This window comes from Perna viridis, chromosome 1, assembly GCF_037379345.1.
Source record: "Perna viridis isolate PV_CMFRI_1.1 ecotype Kerala chromosome 1, ASM3737934v1, whole genome shotgun sequence".
NCBI lineage: Eukaryota > Metazoa > Mollusca > Bivalvia > Mytilida > Mytilidae > Perna > Perna viridis.
Genome location: NC_142445.1, coordinates 62,467,295 through 62,490,662, shown reverse-complemented (window position 1 = coordinate 62,490,662; position 23,368 = coordinate 62,467,295). Strand labels below are relative to the sequence as shown.

The window sequence follows — 23,368 nt, the reverse complement described above, 5'->3', positions numbered from 1 at the left end:
TCTGATTGCTCGTTGTTTTCCTACATAGAGACGGTAATCAAGGGAACCAAGGTTCTAGCGGAAATCAATAGAAAGTAATCCAGGGACAATGACCAAACATGGAAAACAGACAAAAACAACAAAGAACATCAAGTAACTAAAATCATACATACAAAGTAACAAAGGAAATGAGCCACTCGGACTCCACTTAAACTGGGAGCATGGACCAGGTGCACCTGTAGGGAAAACGTCCCCTGCTTTTCTAGAAACACCTGCCGAGTCGTTCATGAAAAGTCAAGCCGACTTAAAGGAAAGAGGAAAGGAAAACTATGACACGATGAACAGATCAGTTTTTATGGTGCAAATGGATACACCATAATGATCCACGAGTTCATGATGACGACCATAAAACTTCTGTAGTGATGACTTCAATCATGAAGCAACATAACCCTGTTCCAGAAGCCTAACTGTAAGGGTCCCAATGAGATACAAAAAGTCTGCGTAGTTTCGGCAAACTCTGGCATATCGTATGAGTTGTGATATGAAAACTCCATACACAGGTGTTTAAGGGATGTTGCCACAGATGAAAGGAAAGTTGACAATTCTGAATGAAAAGTCATCAGTTTGTCGTAAAGTTTGGTCAATAGTTTTCCTTTACCATTGATATCTAAGTGTAGGTCAAGATATGTAGCTGACTTCACATGTCTGTAATATCCTTTATCTCAAGTTATACGAGGTAGATGCTATGTATCAAGTCCCGCAACTAGGATTGTTTAACAATAGTACGTAATCTATATAGCAGAAACAAAGATTAAAGGATCTAGCCAAACGCTATTCTTTCTTTCGGATCAGATCAGCTATAAAGTCAGCCGCATAAGAATGTAGGAATAGGTCAGTAAGTAGAGGAGCACAATTTGTTCCCATTGGAATACCGACCATTTGTTGAAAACCGCGTCCACCACACTCAATCTGATTAAAATCAGCTGTTAGGGTACGCTACACTGCCTTAAGCTCCCTAGTGATTTTAATCAGATTGCACCACACTGGACATATTATGTGAATAAAAAATTCCAGCATTTTGAAAACATCTTCTGTACATTTGGAAGATGATTTGGAATTATCTTTTTTATAAATTATGAGGAATCTCTACCAAGAACTATATAATTATATCTAGGTGTAAGAAAGGTAATGTGCAAGTTAAATGTGCAAATATCATAGCTACAAATGTATCATTAAATCAAAAATAAACGATTATTACTTAAAGATTCTTTTTTAATTTTTTATGGGTAAAGTAAACAATTTGACCAAGTTGGTTAGCAATTAAGGTTGCATTTTTACAACGTACCTGATTAAAATTTCTCTGTTCTATCGTTCGCCTGAATATAGCTGAAATAGTACTGCTCTGGTGTTAAACCCCAACAAACAAACAAACTGTTCTATCGTTATTACATTTTTTCTTGTCTCGCGGTATTACAAATGTCCGAAATCCCCCCAATACTCCGAAAAACCCCAAAATATATCCGAAATCCCCCATGAAATATGACATATATGTACAAGTAGTTTAAATTTTATATAATTATTTTACCCAAAAAATATAATTTGATGAAATTATTTAATGTTTTACATTTTGTATCATTTCGTCCTATACAAATCCAATATGGCTGACGCTATGGGAAACACTAAAACAGAAATTACCATCTTGGGATTAGTACATTTTTCATTGAAATAAGTCCTTTACTGCAATTGTACAATATCAATACCTTATAACGTACAGCTGTTTTGTGATTAAAAAATGTGTACGTATTTTAAAAGTGTCTTATAGTATCCATTGGTGCTAGTTAGTCGGCAGATTTTGTCTGATATTTAATTACCACACAAAACTCAGAGATGTATGAAGCTCGAATGCTGTGTCTAAATCCCACATCTGTTCAGGGTTCCTTGACGTATGTAGCCGCCCCGCGAATCATTTCCTGCTTTGTTTTGATTTTTTATTGAAGTGCAAATTTAATTAGAAAACATGACATTTTTATAACATCTGTTCGCAGCACCTTAAAAATCTTAACACACGACTTGGTAGGAAGACTATTAGTGCGTTTTAAAGTTTTAAACCGGTTTTGAATCGGGGCAAGAATAATTGATTTTTTCTGTTTATTTTTATTCGATCGCAAACAAAAAAAAATAATAATTGCGTTTATGAATTGTTATGGCTCAGTCGTCATCCGTGTCGTCGTCGTCGTCCGTATACACTTGAGTTTCGTGCGATAACTTGAGTATTGGTTGATCTTTATAAATTTTTTACAACTAGGTTCCGAACCACAAAAAGAAGGTTGGTATTGATTTGGGGGTTATGACCCCAACCGTTTTAGAATTAGGTCCGAAAAGGGGCCTATAACAAGCGTTTCATAGAATTAAACCGTACAACTCCAGTAAAAGCATATGAAATCAGGGGCGTAACTGCCTATACGCAAATACGCAGTTGCGTACTTTCGGAAAAAGTAACAAAAATAAAAACGCACATATTAAAGATGAAATATAGGTTATTTATCACATATGCATACCATGAACGTAGTATAGGCTCTGAAAAACTGGCTCCAAAATCTTTAAAATTCAGGAGTTTCCCTCAGGGCTTTGCCTTGCCGGACTTACTGGGGGTCTTGAGCGACCCCCCCCCCCACCCCCGAGACCCCTCGCCGTAATTTTGCGTACAACTAAAACAGGCCTAGCTATGCCCCTGTGAATGTCTGTGATATTGTTCCACAATATTCTATACCATAATGGCCAGACTTGGATTACTTGAACTTTCAAGAATTAAGGGCCAAAAAGGGAAACAGAAACATGCATTTCCCTTATTTCCAGACAATAAATTGACTATTAGTGAATGAATTCCTTTGAAATGTATTACAAGGTGCTGTATCACCAAAGGAAGGCTGTGATTGATTTTGGGGTTTAATACTGACATCTTGTAGGAATTAGGGCCAATAGGGACCTGAAACAGGCATTTTCCTTATGTCTGAATAACAACTTGAGTAAAAGTGAATGGATCTCATATAAACTTTACCACAAAAGGTTTGGATTTTTTTTTTGGGGGGGGGAGTTGTGACTCGAGCCCAGTAAGAATAAGGGGCCAGTAAGGGGTCAGAAACAAGTATTTTTTCTGCTTTCTGGAAGATAACTTTGATGGAAAGGAATGGATCTCTTTGAAATTGTGCCACAAGTGTCATATCCCCACGTGAAATTTGGGGTTATTTTTGAAAGTTTTGACTGGAACCATTAAGGAATAATGGCCAAAAAGTGACAACTTCGGTCTGGTCAAATTTTATCGTGTGTCAAATATCTAATCGCAATCGAAATTCAAAGCTATGTCAAATTTGAATGGTGTGTCCATAGTTGCCCCAACGGGATTCGACCTCGTATTAAGCTGCGCCGTTCGAAGCATGTTATTGTATTTGTAGTTATTGTTGAATTTTAGGAATACAATGTAAGTATTTTTATTCGTGTACTTTTCCTGTGATTATTTTTGGCGTTTTAGACACGGGGTCTGATATAACAAGAGAGGATAAAGTCCCTCCTTCAAACGGAGCACACTGTTCTTTGCTTTTCCGTGATATATTGCTTGTCCTAGATAAATTACGCAACGGAGGGCTACCAACATATCTATGTTCAATTGAACGTAGGGGAGGACTGCCCGAAAATTTGTGTTCAATATTTCGAAATGGCAGAGTTCCGGCGAATTTACTTTCTGTTATTCTTAAAGACGAATTTCCGGTGAATTTATGTTCTGTACTTCGAAGAGGTGCGTTTATGGTAGTTGTTTGTTCAGGTTCTACGTGACTAGGTTTGTCGTCTGCTTTTGAATGCAGTCGTCCATCAAATTGATTTGCAGAACCATTGTCAAATGAATCTTCGGAACCAGTATCACTAGCACTTTCCTCACCACTTCGACCCTCCGGCGTAGGCCTTGGCTTTTTATAACGTATATGTATCGTAACTTTCATTTCTTGAAAGGTTCCATAAGAACTATCAGTTACGACAGATTTTGCACGCTCGCTTTTTGAGTCGTCATGGCTAAGAAGCGTAGATGAGATGAACTCTGACCTACTTGTTTCACCACGTTCTGGCTCATCGTCAAATTGTACATTACTTTCACTCAAAGCTTTCTTGTGTGTTTTTATGTCACCTTGGTTTATATTAGGTAATTTTTGAAATTTTTGCCACACGTTTTTCTTCCTCAGATAATTTCTTGGTGTCTTTTGGAACACGGGTGTTGCTTCCAATAAATTTCTGTTACGTGATTTAGATTTTTTGAAATCCTGAGTCTCTAATGGTGATATTGCAAACGTATCAGAAGGATCCAAATTTTTGTATCTTTTGGAATTAATAACCGGTCCTATTCTCTTTCCCTCTGATAAAATGTTTTTACCAGACAGGTAACTCTCGTTCACAAACTGCAGGTGATTTTTCAGGTCTGAAACCCGTTTATAACGTTTCCGAAACTCTATTTCATCATGTATGCTTCCAAATCGAGTATTTTTGCCTGGTCTTTCAAACGTTTTGATATAACTATCACGATTCACGTGTCCATTAAACACTTTTGGTAATGTTTGTTGTTTCAAGTTATTATGCCGAGCATTTCTCTGATCTCTTGGTTCAAACAGCTTCTTTTGTGACCTTTTGCCATCTGCAGTACTAACTATTTCCGAATCATTGTAATTGATCGATTCGGTTGTTTCGTTTACACTGGATTCTGTCTCTCGAAAATTATGCCCCTTCTTTCTCCGCTTTCTGCTCCTTTCCGAGGTGACTGGCGGCGGAGTATATTGTGACCTTTGCGTACTAGGTGCGTATTGTTCGGAAAATCTCTGGTTTTTCATCCATGTTTCTACTTGTTTCACTATATCCGTACTCCAACATTTATCATCCAAATTAAGTCTGTCATGACTATTATTAGTTGAGGCATTATTCATGCTGGATTTATCATCAGAGTTGTGACATATCATTTGTCTGCAAAATAAACACAATCTTAAAAGTGAGTGACCCATAGTTTCAAACGAAAGAAGTTTTCTGGTGTGAAATGATAAGAAGCAGTTGTGATGATCAAATGAAGTCAAACAACGCCAAGTTACCATAAGTTATTTATTTTTTTCTATTATGTTCTTTTGGGTTCAAAGACTTTTATTTTCATAACAGCGCATCTCGTAGAACACATCTAAAACACATTTCCTGGATTTTAATACATGTTTCTCTAAAATTGTAGCAGTACACGTTTTTTTTACTCAATACTGAATAAACCAACTCGTTTTTTTTCAATAGCTTTATCGGCTGAACAAAAGTTATCCACTGGATAAGTCTAGTTTATTTCATCCATATTATCCAGCGCATAAAGTTACGAAAAAAAACACAGTCCCTGTCTTTAATGACCAAAGATCAGATTCATTTTTGATATGTTTCACTGTATTCTTCATGAAATAATTTGATTTTGCCAATTTTTAAAACAGAAAAATCACTTTATTTTCTACAGACCTATTCATCGACTGCTGTGATTGTCGATGATAGAAAGGAATGCTATTTCGTTTGATACAATATGCAATTAAATAATATTTTCCGATTGTCTAATGTAACGATTTCAGTGGATACATGCAGTGTTGAATTTAATTCATAGATAAATCACTATCAAAATGTCATTGTATTTGTAATATCAGAATGTGCATTGGTCGACCGTATCAAGCAAGCTAGGAGAGCATTTCCTTGTATTAAATCTACTTTAGACATATGAAATGCAAATGATGTTTTAATTTATAAAAGTGCAGGCGGACAACCTCTGCAATCGTCTATTTAAACTTGTTATTTTCTCACATTTTATCCAATTTTGAAAAAAAACACTATTTTACACGGTCACTAAACAGCTGTCCTGAAACAGATACGCATGTCCCTTTTCTTGTGTTTAAATTCCAATTACTCTGAAAAAAATGGAAAACAATACAAACGAAAGAAAAAAAAAATTTCATTGAGACTATCTATAAACACAAAAAAATGATAAAATCCTCCAAAGAGTTTTTTTTTCAGATATAATGCGACATGTGACCGATGGACATATGGAAGGTTAAGTTGTGAGACGGATTTAGCTCTCCATAGGAATATCAGACCACCAACATATAGAAGTGTTACAAATTTTAACAGACTTAATAATTATGGTCGGGTATGAAATTAAAATTACTAAGGCTATATTTAATACCAATCATAGATATTGCAAACTTCGATACTTCAGTATTAGAATTAAATATATAGGAAACTCTTACTCCAAGAATTCATTGTATACAAGGATGTGCATAAGCACCATCTGCACCATTTTTATATGGACCTAGTACATTCACATAGATACAATTTTCATCCTAACTTCAGGACGACTAAATAGGAGTCTTTGGGTCATCTTATCGAAAAAAAAAATACTACAGAATGACCGGCAAGCTTCGGCTCAATCATATTTTTAAGGAATGTGCATGATTTTAAACTTTGACCTGAATGTTTCACGATTCAGTGACACCTTATTAAAAATCTATCTCTAATACATACATGTAACAATCGAAAATCAATAACTTCATTTCGGTTTTTAAATTCACTCACATGTATATAATTAGGAAGAAATCTTTGGATTTTTTTGTTCACCTAAAAACAAAACAAAACTTTTTTGGAAAAAAAATCCATACAGGGATAGTCAAATGGTTTTTGCCTTATCATAAATGCATTTTTGTTTATTTGATAAAACAATATCAACCACTTACCCGTATTTAATACTTTTAGATAAAAACATAATATAAATGATAACATAAGCCTTTCATAAAATATACTTAGGATGTCTTCATGACTTCTTAACTCGAGACATGTCTGAGATAGCTTCGAAAACCCCACCCCAGAACATTTATTCCCAGAAAGCATCGACCTCGTTGTTTATTTTCTGAAGCATAGAAGATATTAAGTCAATGTGTTTTTCCCTTCGATTTACGGTCTACCACAATATAAAGTAAGTTTTAGGCTTTAAACAGTTTACAGCATGCTGGTGTACATTTGAATTATCTATACTCAAAGTTAGTAACGTTTATCTTCGTCAGTTTTGGTGTTAGGTAATTTTTATATCCCCGCATATTGTTTGCGGGGTATATACGTTTCACCCGGTCTGTCTGTCTATCTATCTGTCAGCGCGTCTGTCTGTCCGATCTATTTTCGAAGCAGTTTGCAGCATTGTTATGAAACTCTGTGGGATGTAATATAACAATATTGAGATGTGCATACTGCCAGGAACTTATATTTTGACGAAAAATGTAGAAACAACGGCTGTTGAACTTAAGTGTTTTTCGGAAAAACTTGTTCTCATGCGTTGTGAACAACTCCTCCCCGAACGACTTGCAGGATTGTTATGAAACCTAATGGGGTGTTAGATTACTATATTGGAATGAGCATATTGTCTGAAATTTATGTTTAGACCAAAATTGTAGAAATGATGGCTGTTGAACTTAAGCGTTTGACAGCAAACCTTGGTCTTATGCGTTGTTAGCCACTCCTCCTCAACGACTTGTTGGATTGTTATGAAACTTACTGGGGTGTTAGATTACCATATTGGAAAGAAATGTGCATATTGTCCTATGATTATATTTTGACAAAAAATGTAGAAATGACGGCTTGGACTTGGGCGTTTGTCAGCAAGCCTTGGTCTCATGTGTTCAGATCTTCCCCTCAACAATTTGCAGGATTGTTACAAAACATATTGGGATGTTAAATTACCATACTGGGTTGTGCATAGGAATTTTTTTTAAAGTAAATTTGCAGTTATACTCTGTCATTGTATTATCAACAAGGAAAATATTACTAATTGCGTTTGGAGTTGGGTCAGCAAAATTGGGTGTCAAAAGTGCTGAGTTCATCCCACATAAAAATGTGTCCAATATGAATCGAGTAACCACATTGGTCCTTAGATATACAGGGTTTAACAGGTTGCGGGGGTATTAGTCCCATTAAGAAAAATGTCAAGTTTTTTACATCAATAATAGCAAATAGTCTCTTATTTCAAGCCGTTTTGTTGTTGATTAGTCAACACTATTATGTATTTGTCCCGAAGTAACAAAAAAAGCCAACACATTACATAGGAAACTTACCATAGGTAAATCCATGTCCATTATATTATCAACGTCATTCCAAAAAAGTTCTTCTGTATACTTTTAATAATTACTAGTAACAAATCCTTTTCAAAACGTAAATAAAATGTTTGCTTAAGCGGATTAAAAGAACTAATTCGAAATCCAAAGTATTGTGCAATTTAGTTTACCATTAACTTGGGCTGTTATCACTATAAATGTAGCTATTCATTCAGAACTGTCTCTCTATTGACTTTTCATTTAGATACTTGCTATAATTATTATTTCTGAGTTGATTAAGATTTTAGTTAATAGCAAATTGTTAAAATTCTCTTGATCGATAGTGCTTTCTCTAAGAGTCCGGAAAATGTTCAAATGAAGAAACAGTGTTACGGGAAGTGGCTTAAGCAGATTGGATTTGTGCTTAATTGTCACTTTGTTGTTTTGTGAAATAAAAGCAGAGACGATTGTAATTAGAATCGGATGCTCCACTCCTGCAGAATGGGTTATTTGATATTTTTTGTATAGTAGTATTCAGATCATATAGTACGTGACTGTTAAAAAAAAACCAAATGTTTTAACGAGTTACCATCTCAAGAGAAACCGCCTTTGTCATGTACAACAAATAAAACATCATTTCCCTTTAATGCAACTTACCAATTAAGGTTTTTACATTCAGTACATTTCAAAGAGAACTCATCGTCCCAACTAATAGTTATTTTTAATATCTCCACACACACTCGGGGATGTCTGAATATCACTGGTTTTAATATTTATATAATATGTCATATATTTGTTATATCCAAAACACTTCAATTTTTAATTTGAAACGAACTCACTTTATATCATAGTCAATACTACTAAAAGCAAAAAATAAACCTACCAAAATAAACCCCTAAAAATAAAAATTATTTTCATATGATATGTGAAAACAAACGTCACTTCAAGTCTGAAAAATGACAATGGTCTTTTGGTACCAAAGATTTTTGTCACAAGACGTTTTCAATGGAACAAAGACACGCGTCAAACATGCAGATAAAAAGTATACACTACACTGCACGGTGCCATACACACAAGACAATGTTTAACCCCCAAGAAACCAGTTCGATTCCCGAAAGATAATTAAACAATCCCAAATTAATTTCTGGAATCCAAAGCGACCCAGTGTTGTGACTAGTTTAATACAATCTACTATGATAGAACAAGAATTCGAAGGAGGTCTGAACACGACAGTACTTAGTAATTTCGATTGAAAGGGAACGAGACTCAATTTCATTTTTTTCCAACTATCAAACAGTTTTGACTCGTATTTGATTCTCTATCAAAAAGTATTTAACAAGCATTGTTGAAAGCTTATATTCACTGCTTTATTGAACAACAGACTTTTCCCTCTGAAGAGACAATAAAATGAACAGATAACATATTATTATTGAAAATCCAAGGCCTTTCTACATTTAATATGAATTTGATGGATTTATGAGAAAAAAAATAATTACAGGGGGAGATTTGAATAATCGGAAATTGACTTGTTCTGATAAGATATTGAAATCATGTCTGCCTTGTAGCACATACACTACAGTTGACTATACTTCGCCATAGGATTTATATTTAACATTTCCCTTCCAGAATAACTTGAAGGACAGTAAATAACACAAAGCAATAACAAAATACAAAACAATTACAGTTGCAATTATCATTGGGCGTAACGTTGTGAAAGACGTGGAAGATTTTTATTAACACAATCATGTTTCCTCAACTTATACGCTTTTTGGCTCATCAAAGGCCAGGTGAGTTATTGCCATCACTTGGCGTCCGTCGTCGTCATTAACAATTTTTCAAAACCCTTCTCCTCAGACACTACTTGACCAATGGGAAGCAAACTTGGTATGAATGTGGGGATTTTTGATCCGTCGAAAACCATGGTTGCCGTTACTAAAATAGAACACAGGGATCAGACAGTAGTGTTTCGCATATATCTCCAAAACCGTTAGGTTTAGCCAAATTCTTTCAGCTGCTGAAATGATCCTTTTTATAAGGCCTACAAAAGTCTTCAGGGATCAAAGTTGTCAAACGACTCTTTGAAAGATGAAAAATTACGTTTTTTTAGGTTTTCAGCCAATATCTTGAAAAGTATAATATATACGGTAGAAAGAAACTATAGTGGAGTCCGAGTTGCTCATTTACTTTTGTTACTTTGTATGTACGATTTTAGTTACTTTATGTTCTTTGTTATGTATGTCTGTTTTCCATGTCTGGTCTTTGTCCCTGGATTAAATTCTTTTGATTACCGCTATAACCTTGGTTCCCTTGATTACTCTTTCAATGGCCGAAATGATCCTTATGATAAGTCCTCCCAAAGTCTTCTCGAGTCAAAATTGTCAGACAACTCCTTGTTAAATTTCTTGCTCTTGAAAGACAATATTTAACAAGGTGAGCGATTCAGGCTTCTGGGAGTCTTTTGTTTGCTGTAATCATATCTTTCACATGATTGTTCTATCTCACGGACACTCAAAAGATCTACCTTGGGTTTCCGAGCATCACAAAGCAAAATGCCATGTTCGTACCTTAGTTCGACAGTTGCTGGTTGGCTGCGTTTTGACCATATGAATGTTTGTTTGACTGGGCTTATTTTCCTTTGTTTCGCTTATTCTCTTTAGACAATATGGAAGTAACCATTTTCCTTTGGTAATACTAAAGATTTGGGTAATAGATCACATTTTAATCATTTTTTAGAATATTTTCTGGACAAGGCAAATACCTGAATAAATAGTCTCTGACGGACATCATGACCTATAGTTTTTATGAAGAGGGCGACACACAATATGGACTCTGACGGTAAATGCAATATTGAATTATGAATTATATATGAATTATTTAATGAGTTCAATTAAATATTTCACAAGAGTTGTCTTCGGATGAATGCAAATACCAAGTTTCTGAAATATTAGACACAATATTATCCTCCTGATTTATGATAAATTTACAGGGGACTATTTCGATTTATTGAAAACATTAAATGTTAAGAAACATTACCCTTCTAATTAAATCAATTTAGTATAAATAGAAATATGGAGATGGATCAGATAAGTTGTAATCTTAGTATGGGTTTGTTATGACGTGTTGAATGTATCGCCTAAAGAATCAGGAAATGCTCCATTGGTAATGACCCAAGTTGACTTCTTTTAAAGAATACATCGACATGTTTAGAATATTATTTACATAGATAATGCCGTATGACTGTAAATAGCGGAGTCTGTTGAGTAGGCTAGCGTATAAATGATTATTAGATAATAATTCATTTGATACTTTATGCTCATTTATAGGAACAATTCAGAAAATTACCACTCATAAAAACGACAAGTTAGATAAATGTGACAAAGATTTGGAAATAAAGTATTATTATAGTGGGTTGCATCGTGTAAGCGTTGAGTGTGCAATGCACGAAACAAGTCGGTGAACTTGTTACTCCAAAATAAATATGTCCCAGTACTAAGTAATCACTCATATACAAGTTAGACTCCCAATCTTACCCAACCCCAATAAAGCTTTCATTTTATCCGATATAAACTGATAAATACTCGAGGAACAAGATGACTTGGTCTACAAAACATTAAACCATTCATTCGTAGGGTGCACAGATTTTAAGCTAATAAATGCAACAAGATACAAGCTCCGCAAACTTTTATACTTAGGTAGCCTTATTTAAAATGCCAAAGAATCGTAATTAAATAACGCAATTACATTGAAAGTGTAAATGTTATTCTTTATTTTTATTTAGGTCTTATTTTATAAAGTACGCTGTACTAGTATATTTAAACTTACGTTTGTCGTTTAGTGATAAGCGGAAGAGCCATGATCCTTAACAAAAAAGTATATTAACTGTCCAATATATAGCTGCTGAAAGATGAAACGATTTTTGAATAGCAACACTTGTTAGCTTATTGCCAATTTTATGAAGAAATAATAAATCCCATAGTTCATGTTATCTCTCCATTGGAAGATTTTCCAGTTCTTGATTCAATAACACCATGATTAATGCACTAATATATTGTAAGTTTTTCCCTTTACATAACAGCAGAATGCCGATACTTCCCTTCAGTAAATTAGACGTCTCCAATTTGGTTTTAGACTTAGTTCACAACTATCGAAGACGACGAATACAATTCTCTTACTCCAATTTTCATGTTTTACGTAAGTTCTTGGCCCATTTTGCATTAACATTTTATCACATCGCTTATGTAAATCTGATCCATAGTAAGCTGTATCATATTGGAATTTATCCACTGTCAATGGTTGTCAAAATAGGCTACATCTTTTCATATTTCATAGTTCATTATGTTAGAACCTTAAATAGCAACTCTTTTTCAGACAGGAAACGAGTGAATGGAAGAGAAATTTTCTATGGACACATCCGGTGCAGCGGACATATACAAACAACTATGAATGAAAACAATGCTTCTTAAGTTTAAATGTACAAAGCCCAACGTGCCTAAGGTGTATGGGTGTATCTGTAATATTTCAAAAGGTCTGTACTGATAAATAAACTATGTAAATAATATTAATAATCACAAACGTCCTGAAGTAAATCATTACACTTGTGTACTTGCTATTTAATAAAATTTCAATGAACTTCAATGGTTATCTAACTAACCAAATGTAAACTTGAACTTTAGTGCTAATGTAATTATTTAGATTGGTATTCCATGTGAAAAAATAACAAGTTGGATAGGAGTGACGGAAAAGTGAAAAGCACAAAACTTAATGACCGAACTATTATATAATAAAATTGATATGGCATATTTAACGAATGGTGGCACGCTTATAAATGGTAGTTTTTATGGTTGAAACTTTACGGGAACCATAGTTTCAGCAGTAAATTAGAATAAATGACAAAAATGCCAAAGCCATTATAAATAACTGATTGGGAAATATTTTAGAACAAAACACTACGAAGACTACAAGATAGCACAAAATAAATTGGTTTATGGCTCCAATTTAAAAGTCCAGTAATTTTCAAGTATTCATTTCGTCAAAATTTTGACCAACTGTGATTCTTTCTACACATAATAGAAAATCAAACCGGCTCGTAAATTTTACAAGACTCTATAAATTCTTTTGAGGAAGCGATTTTAATTAATCTCAACTACTTATACATTTTGTAGTTATATTGATGTTATCAAGGTAGGGTAGCGGGAAAACGCATGATAAACACAAAGGACCATTTAAAGTTCAATGATAGTTTAATAGAAATAAGAAAATTGGCCATTATGAATGATTTAAGTGAAATAGTACTCAACGCGATGTCAATGCCCTCAATGTATATCACCGAACACGTATACATCCAGAAATGACCAGGGTCCAACAATAGGAACAATATTCAAGAAAACATAAACTATTAAAATTTACGTTTCCACTAAACGTCTGGAAGTCGCATCCCGTTTCCTAATGACTCTTTTGAGAAACATATCGTCAATGGAACTGCTTAAAGCAGCGTAAAGAACCTGGATATCAAATTTCATCGAAATCGAACAACTTTTAATTTTTTATCGCGGTGGCAGCCATTTTGAATATGGCGGTCGATACGTAGTTCAAATTATCGATTGAGCGCAGAGGTCCTTTTCACAAAAAAATCGTAAGAGTAAAATTGATCGTAAATTATGACGTCACAATGCTATTTTAGGTTGTGACGTTATTACTTGGGATCAACTTTTTAACACAGATTATTAATTGGGACAACTCAAAGAACCTAGATATCAATTTTCATCGAAATCGAACAAATTTTAATATTCGACCGCATTGGGGGTCATTTTGAAAATGGTGGCCGAGACGCACACGATTTTTTTCAGAATTTTGCTTGGACTATTGAGTTTAATTTATACACCAAATTTCGTCAAATTCTGATCAGATGTTTTCCAGATATATCATGTTCAAATTTCCGGTGTAAAAAATGAGCAAGTTCAGTCCGGCAGCCATTTTGAAAAGATGGCTGCATCTGGATTTTTTTTTCAAAGTTCTGCATCATTCGAAGAGTAGTCTAACTTCTCAAAAACGTTTCGTCTCAATCGGACCAGCCACTTTTGAGAAAAGGGGAGGACACTTCGAACATTTTTTTATGACAGGAGAATTAAAATAATGATAATAATAACAAGTTTTAAGTTGTGCTTGCAAGCAAGTCACATACAAGTCCGCTCACGTTCCAAAAATGATCACAGAATCCAAAAATTTAAATTCAGTGTACAATTTCAAGCCTATATACCTAGTTTCATAAAATTTGGATGAAATTTACAATGTTCTCCTGTGAGGTAAATTATTTTTGATGACGGCCATTTCAAATGGCAGCCATCAACAATAATCCAAAATATGGACCTTACTCACACTTAAATGGTTTGATATTTCCTTTAACTTTGGTGAAGATATCTCAAGTAATTTTTCCTACATAAAGGAAAAGCATTTGAAAAATCACAAATTTTTTCATTTTGTTCATTACCATGGCAACACATGTAATATCAGTTCGCTTCTTTGGGATAATATTAAAGAGATCATCAAACACTACCACAACACCAATTTTCAAGTTGATAGCTACTTAGATTTAAGAGATATAACTATGTCCTATATTATGACCTATGCCCCCTTTCGACCGAAGCACCACACCTTTTTATTTATTTTTTTTGTGTGAAGTGATCATCTATGGGTTAACATTTCCAAAATGTTGAATTTAGCATACAATTTTATGCCTAAATATCAAGTTTCATAAATACACAATTTTCCAAGGGAGCACCTTATTTTTGGATGGCGGCAATTTTAAAAAAGATGGCTGTCTAAAATAATCCGAAATATGCATTCAATCACATTTAGATTGTTTTATGTAGCCCTGACATTTGGTGAAGATATCTCGTCATTCTTCCTACATTAAAAAAATATCACAAAAAACGGCGACATATTTAGTTTTTTTTTATGCAACACAAAATATATCGATTCACTTTTTTTTTGCATAATATTGTAGAACTTATCAAACTCTACTACCACACCAATTTTCAAGTTCCTGGCCACCTAGGTTTCCGAGATATCCATAATGTCCTAAATTACGACCTATCCCCCTTTTCCGCCAAAGCGCCCCTCCTTTCAGTTTTTTTGTGGCATGCACATCTGTGAGGAGAGGCCCAACTTCTGAGAAAGTTTCGTTTTTTTCCCTCCAGTGGTTTCCGAGAAAACGTGCGGACAAGTTCATCAGTTAAAAAGCGTACAAAAACATTAAGTCCCCGACACTTCGTGTTCGGGGACTTAATAATAATAAGAAACACAGTAAAAGCAACAAGTTCCCGCCACTTCGTGGTCGGCGACTTAAATATCAATATACTATAAGTGATTGATGAACATCAACATGTTTACAATTAATGGAATAAGGGTAGGAGATACGACAAGAACTCATGCGCGTGTGTTTGTGACATTGCAATCTTGAATTCAAACAAAACAAAAACTGTTAAAAAATCTTCTTAAGGATAAAAATGAAAATAAGACACCGACGTTCTTCTGTTTTAATATGCGTGCTCCGTGTAAGACGATCAATGAAGACAGATGCACGTGACTTTTCTTACATGGTGGGTATCGCCAATCGTGCTTTGGTGGTAATACATGTGCGTAAGCTCTTTTTTTCAAAGTAATAAAACCAATTTTGGTAAAATACATTCTAAATTGCGATTATGTAACTATGGGCTTATACATTTAATTAATATTTTAGAAATTGAGAACTTCAAAATACGAGCAGCCGAATGATGAGAATAAAATTATTTTAATTGACCATATAAATACAAAAATATAAGATTCTTTGAAATTTGATAATTCGTGTCTACTGGTTAATTTCTAGACAGGTAACTTATCTTAGTAATTCATCGTCATTTAGGCATTGACCACATCATGGTCATCTGCACACCTTGATTCCGCGAGTGAAAAAAAAATCATTGCAGACTACATTTCTTCGCAATCGTCTGTCAAGTTTATTTCTATTCTACGAACAGGTTAGACATTTAGAAAAAAAAATGCTAAGTCACATCTGTCACTGTAAGCACGTTTTCTTTTAATTAGAATTGAAAATCATTGATACTTGATATATTTAAATGTCCAACAGATATTTTTTTTGTAATGCTAAGGTTATTTTATCTAGTTCTGTAAATGTGTATTCAGCACTTAACATACTCACATTAACTCATACAGGCTTAGTATTTATTGAATCATTTATAGGGCATATTATGTCATATTAGAGGGAAGAAAATATTGAATAATGAACCATAAAGTTATTCTAATACTGTCAAACTGATACTTACAATGATGATTTAAATGTCATTCTGACTAATTCGCCCATTGTTTATTTTGTAAAACGCATTCTTGATAATTCTATGTTTACAAGAGACGCCTAAGCTGTTGCAGTGTTCAGAATAGAGCTTTCTACAAACCAACTCAGTTTTGTCATCTCTGTCTTTATTGGATAAAGGATAATTTGGGCCAACGAACAAAACCTTCAACTCTTTTTAATTTTGAATATACAAATATACAACAACAAAAGCTTGAGCTAAGTCAATGGAAACCACGGTATATACAAGAAATTTACAAGAACATATAAAACAAATGAAAACAATATCCAAAAACTATAAATATGGCCAAACAAACGAAACTACTCGAAACCGAGAAATAATTACGATTATAAAACAACCTTAAACGAATAATACGAGTAGAGATAAATTGACACACACACACACATACCGGAAGCTACCCGCTAAAATGCGCCTGGACAGTATGCATCATCTAGTGTGACAGAAACACCACAACTTTAATAATCACCTGTCGGCTGAGCTATGTCAGAACATAAGGGAAAGTTATAACCCGTACTTTGAAAATATTAATTCTCAAATTAAAAAAAATAATGCATTTAATTGCACTTCAGCAGGCTTTCCACTGGAATATTTATATTACTGTGTATGTCTTAAAATAAAATACAGTTAGTGTTACACTTCGTTAGAAAAACAATTAAGTGTCATACGACTGACCCAATCCATCAATATAACAAGATCCGACAAACAAGTAAAATAAAGCCAGTCTTACCCTGTTTATACGTATCCAATTTGATCCTTCGTTTTCGATTAATGTTGACATGAAAATGGGAAGAATAATCATCAAAACTTGTTTTTTCATACATCAAAAAAGTTAAAAAGACTCACATGAAGTAGCAGTTTAAGCATGTTGGGTGATTTAAATGATTTTCATTAATTTCAAATGTTTATGTGCTCATGAATAGATCCCATAGGTATTTTATGATTTATGAAAGACTTTATATCTAAGTTGATGAATAGAATATGAAAATGAAGACCTACCGATTCACCATAAAATTCGTGTATCCATTTCTCCTTTGTCGATTTGGTATGTATATCACATAATGTTCCTTTTATCATTGAAACTTTTGAAAACCTTATGTTCATAATTGTTATTGTTCTAAAGTAGCACAGTTAAGTTTCTATTTATCCAATAACTTTGAAGTTGTTAGCACTGTAAATTTCACATTGCTTGTCTATATTAGTCAGATTCTATCGCAAATAGTAATCTGCTTATTTTTCGTACGAGATTTAATTGAATTTGTCCGAATCATTCACTAGAAATAATCCGCTTCGCCAATTACACGTGGAAAATAAGATTTCGATTAATATGACAAAGTATTTAAAATGCATATAAGTAATTCATCTTTATTTAAAAAATAATAATTCAGTTCAACGAACACTTCGTTTCACTTCTTTATTTTGTTATTCGTGTATAATTGCATATCCATGGTTCTTTGGGGAAATGAATGATATACGATTTAAAGTGCGGACTACTTGCCAGTTTTATAAAGACAGAATGTCATTTTAAGATATTCAAAGGAGATATTGAACAAGTAACAATATACAGTTTGACAAATCAACGATCGGGGTCTTAATTATTATAATCCGTACTTAAACACTCCATTAAGTTAATTCCAGATAAAGTGAATTAAAAATAGAACTAGTTTTGAACGAAAATAGGGCATTTATATCCACTATATTATTATTAGCATAGTTGCAATAAATTTTACCACATTCATTGACCCGCATGAAACACAAACTCGCTCTAAAGTTAAACTAAAAAAAAACATAATTTAAGATTTAATCATTCCACAATTGCATTACAGAATTTGTCATATCTTTCAAATCTTTACGCCAAACGCACATCTTAACATCATATATGTTCACTCCATCTGTGGTAAAGAAATCGTTATTTCAGAATTAGCAATTATTACTCTGACTTTTGTTTCCTTTTTTATCGTGTTGTAGGGTTATGATATCTCAAGAAATTAGTCAAAACTTCGAAAATTCTACGACCACAGTCATTTACTAATATAGTGTGTAAATCTCCGTCATGAGAACAGATTTGATCAATTGGTCATATTTTCCTCCGTATCATATCGGACATGTCATAATCAACTTATCGGGTGTGTCCTAAACAAACAAGGTACCCAATTCATGCTGCCAGTGCTTGGTGCATGGAATTTAATGACCGTATACTAAAGAGTATTTATTGTTCTTTTTTTCTATCATTTTCTTCTTTTTGTTTCGGCTCTATTTGCTTCCACTTGCAGTTAATTTGATGCGATGTCAAAATGATAAGAAATCATATTCTCCAAAGAATCTTATACAATAATACATTGTACATCAAATGAAACGGATTAAGTCGCTTCGGCTCCTGCGTACGGAGTGTTCATATCATACGTTATGCCAGACCTTGCCGAAACTACGCAGACTTTTTGTATCGCGCTAGAACTCTAACAAATAGGCTTCTGGAACATAGTAACAACTGAAGGAAGTGAGGCAGTTGCTTCATAAAAAAAGTAAAACAGTGAAATATATATTACGTAAAGAAACTTTTAAAGACGAGTTTTTGTACTTATATATCATAGCATTTTTACTTGAGTTTGTTTCAACAAAAGTAATTAAAACACAGAGTGACACAATTTTGTCTGAAAAGAAAAAAAATTGAAGGGGTCAGATTCTTCAAGGACGAACCCGGTGTGAAGTACTTAAGATCTGTTTTTCGGAATTGCTACGACGGAGGAAAATGAAATATAAGACATCGAAAAGCGAGAAATTAGACCTTGACAATTACTTTTCCCCTTTAAAACAAGGTTTAAATACTTGACCTCCTAACCATATTAACTAGAAGGGTCACAGTTCATTATCATTGGAAAAAAAAAACTACTGTTAATTTGAATTCTTATCCACCGTGATGGAATGACAAGTCAGTTCTATCAGAAATATCTTTGTGTATAATGGTTGTCATCACAATTTGATAATATTAACCAATCGCAGAAAAGAAAGATATTTTCAGCAAATTTCACGACTTATCGAAACGAAAACCTACCCAACTTGAGGTTTACAGGATTTTACTCATTTGTAATGTGACTGATGACATATTCTTACCATTACGGAGCATCCATATCAAGTGTTTTAGTTTTTTTGTGTACCGTCCTGTTTCCACTACTTTTAGGTTTCAAGTATTGTATTCTTTTATCTACATTTGATATATATATATATATATATATATATATATATAACGTCTCAGAATGTGACGACTCTATTCGCTACACTGCTTCATCGGATCAAATTGATACAGGGAAGATAACGTTATAGAACTTATAGAAGGGTCTAAAAAATTCCCAACGATGTTAAAACTATCAAATTTGCGATTCAAATTTTTGGTCGTTCCCTCCGCGGGACTCGAACTCGTACCACTGTGACATCTATGGCAACACCGGCTGCACTAAGTCCAGCGCCCTAGACCACTCGGCCAGCCAGGCTATATAAAAATAAAGCTTTCGCTGGCCGGGTCATTCCTCCTCGTAGGATTAGTCTAGGGCTGTAACTTAGTACACGATGTATGGGAGTACGGGACAGTTCATCTAGGTGTCATTATGTAGGATAGAGGATCAAATTAATGATGCATGTCACCACAAATCAGTATTATACAACGTCTCAAAATGTGACAACTCTATTCGCTACACTGCTCCATCGAATCAAATTGATACAGGGAAGATAACGTTATAGAACTTATAGAAGAGTCTAAAAAATTCCCAACGATTTTAGAACTGTCAAATTTGGGATGCAAATTTTTGGTCATTCCCTCCGCGGGAACGCTTGTTCGAACTACTCTATATTCATGCGAATAATCATTTCGAATAAACCCCAAACGTTTTCAAATAAAAAAAAAAAAAATATTATGTAAAAAGTCTTTCGCTTATTTTATTATTATTTTTATTATGATTCGTACTGGTTTAATATTGTGTTTAATTGCATTCTTTGGTAAACCCAATTCAAATTCCATTCTTCAAAATTTGCCCTAATAAGCTTCCGCACTCCCATGCCATTATTATTTAATTGAAATGATCAAACCTGTGCGGACGTATTTATCACCGATTTTCACTATACCAAGTTTTCATGTACATTTCATGAATGTTTTCTATCAATGTATACAATGACTTTAGGTTGTCATTTATTTGTCATTTATTAAATTCTTTATTTATTGGCAGATATTGAGATGTATTTCAAGCTGAGAAGATAAGAACAGTTGACAAATAGAAACCAAACTCTTATTCGTACACGAACGACATACTTAGCAGAATTTGATATGCTATTTCCCAGAAGCAACATGCATTTAATGTATGTCGTGCACTTGGTAAAGAAGTTCATGGTTTCCAAAAATCAGTGATCTATCACACTGAAGGTGACTTTAATACCAACCCACCATCGAGATATTCAGTGTTTAAGCACCGATAACATGAACAAAAAATCTTCTTTGCAAAAAGAGCCTAAATACATTTCTTTTTGATCACATCGCTATCCTGAGAGTGTGTTTAAATTACTAAAACACTTTTATTAAAGTTAAGATGCCCATTTCTGCAGAGGTAAGATTCATTTTATCCTCAAAATGTTAACGACTTTTTCAAAACACATTTTATTTTGAGTTTTATTCTTTACTTAATTGAATAAAACTATCTTAAAATATGTCCTTTATTCGAGCTACATGAATATCCTTACACAGGTCCGGCTATAATAAATGTAATTATTTTGGATTGAACTCATTTTTCTATAAATTGGACATGTCGTGCTATTGTGTTTATATACGTTCACCGAGTCATACATTTTATTTCTTTTGAAATCTTCCAGTATATTTTGACCCTGCGTTGGTTTTTATTATACGATTTATTGTTTTGTGATATCAAGTTCAAAATCAAATTCAAAGTTTTCCAGGAATTATTGGTAAATGACACATGATTTTTGGTGATTTTTCGTTGCCTCAATCTAATTTTTGTCCCCCATTTCCAAGTTTTCTGCTGCACTTGAAGCATGATACTCGGTTAGAAATGAATGATTTCGCCTTAATCTCAATAGTATTTGATGGTGTTAGTCATCAATGTGTGTTTGTGCCGTTATTTGATGCTTTAGTTTATTATGAAGAAGTGTCATCGTTCTGTTACCATGTATTTTATTACTTTTGTTGCAGGGGTCTTTCAGAATTTTTTTTTGAATTATGTTATATTTATTGAAGACTTTTTGGTAATCTCTGTAATTATTATTTTTTATTATAAAGGTTATAAGATGGTGCGTTTCACCATATATGCTCTTTTTCCTATCATAGTTAAAAAAAAAAACTTTAGATGGTTATGACTCCATGTAAACCTTCTCCGACTCATTGTTCTGATTAGATAATATACTTTCGTTTTTTACTTTCATGTGTATACTTCATTAGAATAGAAACAATTTCGAAAGATGTGTTTTACCATACCCCCCCCACCCAAATACAAATGACAATAATAATACTGGGAAAGGTCGGTCGGTTGTACATATCTTGATAATCAACCAAGAAGTTCATAAAAAGGAAGAAATTACGGTAAAAATACCGGAATGCATGTTTGGTTCTTTATATACAGTTTTTTTCCATGGGAACCTTACAATAAAATGTAACGCGTTTGCATCGATTAATTTTCTCCACAAAGTTTTTTATCAAGTTTGTTATTTAGTCTGTTCATTTTTTAAACAGAGAAAATAACTTAACTCAAATGCAGTAGTACTTACCTAATTTTGATTGGAAGTGTAGCTACTTTATCCGTTATATGCCTCACATCTTTCTTACGGTGAGTTTTCAAAGAATTAATTTGATTCGACAGTAAAGTCACTGACGGTTTCTTCTGTTGGAGAATATCAGACTGAAGAGTGAGTGGTGGTACTCTATAGCCCCTAGGAATCGATGGTATTACAGGCTTGGTCATTTCCTCTTCTTTTATTTCCCTATCAGAAAATTTCATTTTCAACATTAATAGTGGTGATATAAATTTTGGTTGCCATTTCCAACCTTTCTCCGGCATTTTTGAAGAAAGAACTTTGACCCTTGTAATGGACACTGAATATAATCCAGAGGTAAGTAACTCATAAGTTAATCTATCAATTTGTAATTTAAAAGCTTTTCAATTTCCAAAGATCCTTATTAATATGTACCTTAACGCCCTTGAAAAGTAATTTGAGAAATCTGCCAGCAAAAATCCTTCAAGGCTTTGTTTAAGCTCTTTATGTTATTGATGAAATAAAAGATACATATTGCAATAATCAAAACAATGGGTTTGACATAACTGGATACGGTTATATTTCAGTATATCTTGATCGAACCGTTTATGTGCATGACTGCATTTAATTGTAAAACTTATATCTTTTAATTTTTCGAAATGTTTTTAAGTTCAGTATGGTGCATGTTTGCGATAACGCATATTTTTAGTTAATCAAAACCAGCCCGTCAGCCCGTGTGAGTTAATCTTTAAGAATGACAAGTGTCAGAAATAGTCAAAAGGGCTTAATATGAAAAAATATATTCGTTATTTTTTTATGATAATAGAATTTAAGTATAATATTGACTGACTCGGAAATGAATATTTTGTATTCATTAAGAAAATCAGATGAATCACAGGGTTTTCTACCTCAAGTTTAAGATTTTGAATTAATGATCACAACACATTATTATATATTATTTTAAAATGCACGAAGAACAAGAGTGGTAGAAGAAGTTAACATTGTCTGAACGTGTCATAATCTTCCTTTCCTCTTTCGTCTGCCCCGGACTTGACTTTTTATGAGCAACTCGGTGTTTCGAGAAAAGCAGAGGACGCTTATCCTACCGGTGCACCTGGTCCATGTTCCTAGTTATTTGTGGAGTCCGAG

The 23,368-nt window shown here is 33.6% G+C and overlaps 1 protein-coding gene across 5 annotated transcripts; it reads right to left on the bottom strand.

Moving 5' to 3' along the window:
• Positions 1–1,545: 1,545 nt before the first annotated feature.
• LOC148629759 (uncharacterized) lies at positions 1,546–22,670 on the bottom strand. 5 transcript variants are annotated; one of them, XM_088556769.1, is made up of 2 exons: positions 22,235–22,670; positions 1,546–4,980 (listed from the first exon to the last, which is right to left on the bottom strand). In XM_088556769.1, exons 1-2 carry the CDS (start codon positions 22,522–22,524, stop codon positions 3,468–3,470), a joined length of 1,803 nt encoding a protein of 600 aa, XP_088412895.1. In that variant the 5' UTR covers positions 22,525–22,670; the 3' UTR covers positions 1,546–3,467. The 5 variants fall into 5 exon arrangements, with proteins under 5 accessions (XP_088412895.1, XP_088412911.1, XP_088412920.1 ...); XM_088556785.1 differs by lacking the exon at positions 22,235–22,670 and adding an exon at positions 17,471–17,737 and having other exon boundaries at positions 3,406–4,980; XM_088556794.1 differs by lacking the exon at positions 22,235–22,670 and adding an exon at positions 17,202–17,289 and having other exon boundaries at positions 3,406–4,980.
• Between the last annotated feature and the right edge of the window lie 698 nt (positions 22,671–23,368).

What these genes read in the sequence shown, in the direction of transcription:
- LOC148629759 (XM_088556769.1), bottom strand. Translation starts at nt 22,524, where the DNA reads ATGCCGGAGAAAGGTTGGAAATGGCAACCAAAATTTATATCACCACTA. An exon ending in ACACTTCCAATCAAAATTAG is followed by an intron (nt 4,981 to 22,234) that starts GTAAGTACTACT and finishes TTTATTTTGCAG; the next exon opens with ACAAATGATATGTCACAACT.